At 41.1% G+C, this 9,153-nt stretch overlaps 1 protein-coding gene across 1 annotated transcript; it reads left to right on the top strand.

Moving 5' to 3' along the window:
- The first annotated feature begins 532 nt into the window (after positions 1-532).
- LOC122742351 (nuclear autoantigenic sperm protein-like) lies at positions 533-2,927 on the top strand. Its single transcript, XM_043986545.1, is given in 2 exon segments — positions 533-2,716; positions 2,719-2,927. Coding segments are annotated over 2 exon segments (2,226 nt in total). The 5' UTR covers positions 533-625; the 3' UTR covers positions 2,854-2,927.
- The last annotated feature ends 6,226 nt before the right edge of the window (positions 2,928-9,153 follow it).

Genomic DNA, 9,153 nt, shown 5'->3' with positions numbered 1-9,153 from the left:
TTAGAAGAGCAAGGAAAAAATTTGCCTTCAGAACTATGAATAGGGGTTTGTGAACAAACGAGGGATAGAGTATCACAGAGTACAAAATGGGCACTTTTGATTACATAAAATTAAAATATTCATATATTGACAACCAAATGAACCTAAAATTAGGAGGGAAAGATAAGGCAGGGAACAATCTTTGCAACAAGATGCTTTTTAATTTCTATATGTACACATATGTGTAACTAATTAAATTTTATTAGACGAAGAGCCTTTTCTCAATTGATAAATGATAAAAAGATATGAATAGACAGTTTTGTGGGGAAGAAGTTAATGTCATCAATATCCATGTTTTTTTAAATGCTCAAATCACTAATAATTAGATTTTTTTTGCTTGACTATGCATATTTGTTTCAAGAACTGTGTTTCTCTCCTTTTCCCCTCAGGGTGAGGGCAAGAAGGTGAAATGGAGACAAAATAGATTTTTAAAAATTTAATTAAAATTAATTTTTTAAAAAGTGAATAGATGAATCTGCCATTTTCTGCTTCGGGAGCCGTGCAACGTCCCGGCCCTTGTCTCCCCTTCCCTCCTCTCTTGCCCTCCCCGCCTCTGTCCTCTGCGCCCGCCCGCCTATGAGAGACGATGGCCACCGAGCCCGCCGCGATCACCGAGCTCACCCCAGCCGACAAAAGGGAAGAGGAGGCTCCTGCTCCATCCACATCTGCAGACAAAGCCGATAGTCTGGATGTGGATAGTGAATCTAAGAAGCTGCTGGGCTTGGGGCAGAAACATCTGGTGATGGGTGACATCCCAGCAGCTGTGAATGCATTCCAGGAAGCAGCTAGTCTCTTAATGGAGAATGGTGTGTTAGGAAATGCCCTGGATGGAGTCCCAGTGGATGAAGATGGAGAGAGAGCAGAAGATCAGGCTATGGTAGAGAGTACTGATAACCCAGAGGAGGAAGCAAGGGGCGTGTTGAAAGAACAGGCCTCTGATGCCACGAAGGAGCAAGAGGCAGCACAAAAAGGCAAGGCCGAGGCTGCGGCCACTCCTGCTGAGGGGGAAGCCCAGGAAAGTCCAGTGGAGGCTGGGAACGGAGGAGGCGATGTTGAGATGGAAGAGGTGGAGGAGGCACAGGTGGAAGCTGCCCCTGGAAGTCCTGAGAAGGCCCCAAGCACAGCCCAGGAGCCTGAGGCAGGAGCTGCTTCAGAGGAGCCACCAGCAGGGTCAGGAGCCCTGGCTGCCAGCCCCCCACAAGACGGAAAAGCAGAGGAAGAGGAGGAGACCAAAGCAGAAGCAGTAGTTGAGGAGAAACAGGGCGAGGTAGATGCAAAAACAGAAGAAAAGCCCAGAGATGCTTCTGAAGAGCAGCCAGCCCTGGCCTCAGGAGAGCCGGGAGCTGCCATCAGGGTGGAAGGAAAGGCAACAGAAGCGGGAAGAGGAGAGGAGGCAGTGGCGGAGGCAGCCCCAGCCCCAGCAGCAACATCCGAGGCTATGAAGGGAGAGGAAGAAGCGGCCCCCGCTGAAGAGGAGCCAGCAGAGGGGTCAGCTGAGGCCCAGGAGGCAGCAACCCCCATGGAAGCCCAGGCAGAGGTGCCAATCGAGGAGAAGCCCGAGGAGCAGCCGGTGGCCACCCATGCCGAGGGTCAAGGCAGCACACCCTCTGACCCTGGTGAGTCGGTCCCTGCAGAAGACCAGGCTACCCAGGAGCCAACAGACATACAAGAGAACAGTGCTCCTGAGGCAGAGCCTCCAGCAGAGGTGGGGCCTGCCCACGAGGGGCCCACAGGCACCTCAGAAGACTCCAAGGCAGCTGGAGACGGGCCAGAGAATGGCCCTGGGGACCAAGTGGCTCTAGGAGCACCCCCTGAAGAAAAAGATGAGCTGATGAAGGAGGAGGAGGAGGAGGAGGGAGAAGAAACTGAAGGTTCTGAAGAGGAGGATAAGGAGAATGAGAGAGAAGGTGAAGAGCATGGGAGTGATTCCAAGCTGGAAAACAAGGAAAATGAAGATGAGGACATTGGAAACCTAGAGCTTGCTTGGGACATGCTAGACTTGGCAAAGATCATCTTTAAGAGGCAGGAAACGAAAGAAGCCCAGCTGAATGCGGCTCAAGCCCACCTGAAGCTGGGGGAAGTGAGCGTGGAATCTGAAAATTATAGCCAGGCCATAGAGGAATTCCAGGCCTGCCTCGCCCTCCAGCAGAATTACCTGGAGGCCCATGACCGACTGCTGGCCGAGACCCATTACCAGCTGGGCCTGGCCTATTCTTACAACAGCCAGTATGGGGAAGCTGTGTCTCAGTTTACCAAGTCTGTAGATGTCATTGAGAAAAGGCTGGCCATGTTGAACGAGAGGATAAAGGCAGCTGAGACGCCCTCTGCTGAGGATGAGAAAGAGGTTGAGGAGTTGAAGGAGCTGCTCCCCGAGATTAAAGAGAAGATCGAAGATGCCAAGGAGTCCCAGAGCAGTGGAAATGTCTCTGAGCTGGCTCTGAAGGCCACTCTGGTTCAGGCTGCATCTGGTTTCACATCAAGCAGTGGGAACTCCTCGGCCTCAGGGATCGTAGCCAGAAGATCCACAGATGGTGCTGCCACAACTTCCTCCAACTGTGTGACCGACATATCCCACTTGGTCAGAAAAAAGAGGAAACCAGAAGAAGAGAGTCCCCGGAAAGAAGCCGAGGCCAAGAAGCCCAAGCAGCAACCAGCTGTCAATGGTGCGGGGGGGGGGGGGGGGGGGGGGGCGGTGGCGACGGAGGCGGGGACGCCGCCGAACCCCAGAGTGAGACGGCAGAAAACATGGAGGCAGAGGCTGAGAACCCTACGCCACCTGAGGCGGAAGCTGCCACTGTACAAAGCACCGCATGAACCACCCAGAGGGAGGCGGGAGGACCCTTCTTCTCTCCGAGGACTATGCTTTTGTATATAATGTATTTTTTCACTTTTGGGGATTCTTTTTGTATGACTTCAATAAAGATTGTACGCAAAAAAAAAAAAAAGTGAATAGATTTGTTCTCTAAAGCTCCAAAAGGTACAGCTAAAACCAGTGAATAGGAGTTAGAGGGGAACAGAGCGATGAAAATAAATAGATAGGAAAATATTCTAATAATTACATCTTTCTAAATATATCTGTTGTTTCATAAAGGTAGAATTGATAGGCAATTCATGAAGAATCTGGCTATCTACTTATCAGGGATTTTTTTTTTTTTTTAGTGAGGCAATTGGGGTTAAGTGACTTGCCCAGGGTCATACAGCTAGTAAGTGTGTCTGAGGCCGCATTTGAACTCAGGTACTCCTGACTCCAGGGCCGGTGCTCTATCTACTGCGCCATCTAGCTGCCCCTATCAGGGATGTTTTAAAGGGAACTTCTGAACTAGGTTGAATGTTGAGTGATGTAGTTCTACATTTTCTACTTATTGTTGAAGGTCCAATTAAGCCAAATATTCCTTTCTCCATTAAGTTTTCTCTGATCTCTAATCGAATTGAATCTTATTTACATATGTGATCTTTTCTTTCTCTGAATTTCCTCAGGACTCTGTATCTCTTATGAAATTTTCATTTATTTTACAGTTATTTATGTTAGGTACATCTTGGTGAAATGGACAGAGAATTGGACCTAGAGTTAGGATGACCTGAGTTCAAATTCATACACTTATTACCTGTGTGACCCTAGTCAAGTCACTTGTTCTCTCTTTGCCTGAGTTTATTCATCTGAAGAATTGGGGTGATAATAACACTTATCCCCCAGGCTTGCTTTATGGATAAAATGAAATAATATTTGTAAAGATTTTTGCTAACTTTAAAGTATTATACAAGTGCTAGCTATTATTTTCATCTTCTATATAATACTGGAAGATTTCTGAAGGCTGAGTCTAATGTTGTGCCTTTAATAGTGATGTATACATGGGGAGTGACATAAAAGGTAGTCTCAAGGATGGGAATGATTAGAAAAGATGAATTAGTCATGTGTAGAGGATAAGGGACAACAAAAGCGTTACAGTCTTACCCCCAAGATAATAGAAGGAAAGGAAGGCCTCAAATGCTTTGCAGAGATACTCTATTGAGAGGAATTGTAGAAGTATATAGTTAAGAACTGGACAATACAGTGGATAAAGCACCAGCCTTGGATTCACAAGGACCTGAGTTCAAATTTGGCTTCAAACCCTGGGTACATCACTTAACCCTCATTGCCCCACCAAAAAAGAAAGAAACAAAAAAACAATTGGATAATATGCAAACATAACAAGGGAGTACTAAAACAAATGAAACCAGAGTCATGAAACTATTTCTCAGCCCCTTATAAGCAATTCTGCTTGTAGTATCCATTCAATGAATGGTTCCTGAATTGAACTGAAATATTCTTTCATTACCAAGACATTTCAAATGGAGGCCTAACATACAAATGCTGTTTTTTTTTTTATCTTATTACCTCACAAAACTTTTTTATATATAGAACTTATTATTAATATTATATATATATGTATATATATATATATATATATAATATTCCCTTATATCCCTTCCTTCCAACCCCTTTTTCCCTGGAAACAGAAAGCTATCATTTGAGGCTCTCTCATGGAATATGTAAACTTGAAGGTTTAGACCTATGAAGTCTGATTTTAAAAAATTCCAGCCCTATATTGGGGTTCAGATATATAATAGTAGAATACACACTGATATTATAAATTTATACAGTCATGATGCGGGCATAGATGCACAACTTATCCAGAAGTGCTCAACAACATTGTTTTGCACAATTGTAGAACATTCTACATTCACTTTGTGCATATGATTGAACTAATGTCAGTGTTACAATGGTGGTAATATTTAAATCCTGGCTTATAAATAATCATTAAAATGCTATTCTTTTCTTGATTCAGAAGCAGAGTGGTATGGTGGGAAAAGCACTGGATCTGGAGTCTGGAGACTGGATTTAAATCCTACATTTGATGCTTGTTACCTGTATGACTTCTGGCAAGTTACGTAACTTCCCTGGTCCTCAAATTCCCCACCTGTAAAATCAGAGGGTTAGACTACATGGTTTCTAATATGCCTTCCAGTTCTGATATATTATCCTTAGATTTTAGGAAAACCTTTAGATATTGATTTTGAAACTTATTAAATGTGTGACCAAAGTCAATTAATTTAACCTCTGACTCTAAGTTTCTATCTCTGTAAAATGGGGATAATATTGCTTATACTTAACACTTGTTATTTAGTTGTGTTCAGATCTTGGTGACAACATTTGGTTTTGGACAAAAATACTGGAGTGGTTTGCCATTTCCTTCTCCAGTTCATTTTACAGATGAGGATACTGAGGCAGAAAACAGGGTAAAGTGACTTATCCAGGGTAAATATCTGAGGGCAAATCTGAACTCAGATCTTCCCAGCTCCAGGCCCTACCTTCTATCCACTGTGCCACCCAGCTGTCATAGCACTTCCCAACTGAGGAAATCAGTTAGTAAGCTTTAAAGTACAATAAAAATGGAAGTTCTTTTTATCTTAATTAATTAATCAATTAATTAATTAATTTGTTTGTTTTTTGTTTGTGTGTTTGTTCATTCATTCATTGGTTCATTCATTTTGTTTGTTTATTCATTTGTGTGTTCCTTTCTTCATTAGTTTGTTAATTTATTTATTTTTTGCAGGGCAGTGAGGGTTAAGTGACTTGCCTAGGGTCATAGAGCTACTAAGTATCAAATGTCTGAGGCTGGATTTGAACTCAGGTCCTCCTGAATCCAAGGAATATGGGCAAGAATCCCATTTTTAATATGTAGCACAGCACCCTCAATCCCCGCTGTAACCATGCATGCTTCATCATGGTCACATATTTACAGATCAATCAAATGCAACAACCATTAACTCTGCACTTATTTGCAAGTCATTTTGCTAGGTTCTAGGGATAGAAAATAAAAATTAAAATGGTCCTTGCCCTCAAAAAGCTTATATTCTAATGTATAAACTATGGAATTAGGAAAATGAAAACATGGTAATGAGCTGGGAGACAACACTAATGACTGAGAGGATCAGAAAAGCTTTCATACAAGAGATAAATAAGCTGAGTCTTAAAGGGAGCAAGGCATTCTGAGAGGTGAATGTGAATAGGAGGTGCTTTCCAGGAGTGGGTGACCACTTCAAAGATGGAGGTGGGGACTGGAATTGAGAAAGTCAGGAGTCATCTGGCTCCACTGAGGACGTGTTGTATAGTTACGTGTGCATTTTCCTTCTTGAAAAGACAGGATTCTTTCCCTGAGCACCTTCATAAACATTTCCTCAGCATTTTATTCTTTGGGATTGTTACTCAGTAACCATTCAAATACACAATATCATAAGGCCATAGATTTAAGGCCAGGAGGCTAAGTGAACATCTAGTCAATTCACCTAATGTTACAAATAAAGAAAGTGAGGTTCAGAAACCATTCTAGCTCACAATAATACCACTCCATCTACTATCCAATAATGTTTCTCTGGTTTCCTTTCAGTGGTAAGCTATCTGTCTTCCATTCTGACTATATCCTTAAGTGATAACACAATCATTTAGCCTGGCAAATCATTATTCCACTCTAAATCTGGGAGGAAAAATTTTCTCTAGTACCCCATCCATCTTAATGAGCTTAGACTAAAAATCAGAATATTCAGCATAGGTTAGGCTTTGGAGGGTAGAAAACATTACCCCATTCCAAATCCTTTTAGATTTCAAAAAAGTTTCACATTAGGTACTTTGCCTTTAAATAAATTAATCTTTTCAGGATGCAGTTGGAAACCTTTCAAAACAAACAAGCACCTGTTTCTTCTCAAAGAATCAGTTTCCCACTAGAATTTATTGTTCAAGGAGTCATTCAGTGAAAAGCGTTGGATTAGAAACCATGAGGGCTGGGAATTATGAAGATATAGAAGATGTGGTCCCTACCCCCAAGGAGCTCACAATCTTAAATTCAGAAAAGACACTAAAGCCTACCCATGAGTTAAGTGGGTGAACCCCAGGGCTAGGTGGAAAAGCTAATTGCAATACCTAGTAACAGCTGGAAAGGTAGTGATTATACTGGCTGTAATTTGCTGATTAAAATTGCCTTGTTCTTCCATTAGAAACTGAATTTAACTAAAGGTGTCTGGTTAATGCCAATGGCTGGCAGTTTTTAACCACAGCAATGAGAAACAAGGAAAGAATGCCTTTATAGAAAGCCCAACAACACATGTAAATGAATGTACAGTGAAACACTCTTTCACACAGCACAGTTGAGGGATAGGCTGCTGTGCTTAATTAAACATTGTAATACTTGTTGCATGTTGGGGTTTGAATTACTTGTTACTAGAAAACTGATCAGTCTTTCATGAGTGTTCTCTTCCTTACTCATAGAATCATAGATTTAGAGATGAAAGGGAATTTAGAGGTCATTGAGTACATCATCCCCTTCATGCTACAGATGTGAAAGCTGAGGCAGAAAGAGGTTAAATGACTTCTCCGTGGTCATAGTATTAGTAAGTTTATAAGGAAAGATTTGAATCCAGGAAACATTTCTATTAACATATAAATATATTTGTATTTAATTTATAACACAAAATGCTTTTATAACATCACATATCATAATTTAATATATTCTCTATTCTAGTAATATAATATTATATATTTATATATAATTAAGAAAAGATTTCTGAGTCTAGAGATCTTTTCACTAAACCACTGAGTCTCTAAATTGTAGAGTTGAAAGGGGCCTTAGAAGTCATCAAATCCGGGGCAGCTAGGTGGTGCAGTGGATAGAGCACCAGCCCTGGAGTCAGGAGCACGTGAGTTCAAATCCGGCCTCAGACACTTAACACCTACTAGCTGTGTGACCCTAGGCCAGTCACTTAAGCCCAATTGTGTCACTAAAAAAAAAAAAAGAAGTCATCAAATCCAACCCTCTCATTTAATATATAAGGAAACTAAGGTGATATAGGGGGAGTGAGTTGCCTAAAGACATAGTCTCTTGGGGCAGCTAGGTGGCACAGTGGATAAAGTATCAGCCCTGCATTCAGGAGGACCTGAGTTCAGATCTGGCCTCAGATACTTAACACTTACTAGCTGTGTGACCCTGGGCAAGTCACTGAACTTTCATTGCCCCACAAAAAATAAATAAACAAACAAACAAAGAAACAAACAAATAAATAAATAAATAAATAAAAATAAAGACATAAGTATAGCACTATTCACTGCACTATGCTTCCTTCTGACTTGATTCATTAATATCATAAAATGATAACACTACCTAAATTAATTTATATTGTTAATCAAACTCACATATTTGATATATTTTATATATTTAGAAAAAGTAAAGTAATTCATATAAAGAGGAAAATGTCAATGATCTCAAGAATGAAAATGAAAAGTAAAGAGGGAAGGTGATCTATCCATAGCAAGTAGAAAACTGTATTACTAGCAGTAAATAATTTGGTACCAGTTAAAAAGGAAAAAAGAGGTTAATCAGTGTAATAGATTAAGTACCAAAACATAGTAGCAAATACAGTAGTGCAGTATTTGATTCATTTCTAGACATATGTCTTTACAATCCCTGAAGCACATTCTTCCCAAATCCCATCCTCATGAAGCCTACAGGCATCAATCTTTACTTCCCAAATACCACTCAAGTAAGATTCTATATTTTATATCATTGATATAGATTGAGAAAACTTCTAGACAGTCATGTTCTTTTTCATTCTTCATTCTCAAAGAGGCCCAGTGACATCATGGATAATATCTTACCTTGCATGTGTATTGGGTTTAAATGAGGTAGAATTGTACAGTCATTGGTCTTACTTTCCCTTCCAGAGTCATAGAGATCCAGTGGTAGGACAAAAGTCAAAACAACTGGTGATGGCCATGGATGCAGTGGATTACCTTGGCGTCATTGATTTCTGATCAAACTAAGCATTCTATAGTGCCAGCTTCAATTGCCTTCCTGGTGATTGGAACAAATTGTTATCTGTACTCATGTGCTGCACTTTGGGACTTGGTGAAGTTACTCCCTCTTCACTCTCATTCCATTGCCTTACTACTGCTTGGCCACTTCGCATCATTATTACCCTCATGAGTACCTACCTTCTTAAAAGGCCTGTACTTATAAAAAGGGAAATTTTTTCTCTTTATAAAGATAGCTGATTTGTGTCTGACTCTGAGTGTTTTCTTTCTTT

Source organism: Dromiciops gliroides, chromosome 2 (genome assembly GCF_019393635.1).
Source record: "Dromiciops gliroides isolate mDroGli1 chromosome 2, mDroGli1.pri, whole genome shotgun sequence".
Classification (NCBI taxonomy): domain Eukaryota; kingdom Metazoa; phylum Chordata; class Mammalia; order Microbiotheria; family Microbiotheriidae; genus Dromiciops; species Dromiciops gliroides.
This window is presented reverse-complemented; position numbering and strand designations above follow the sequence as displayed.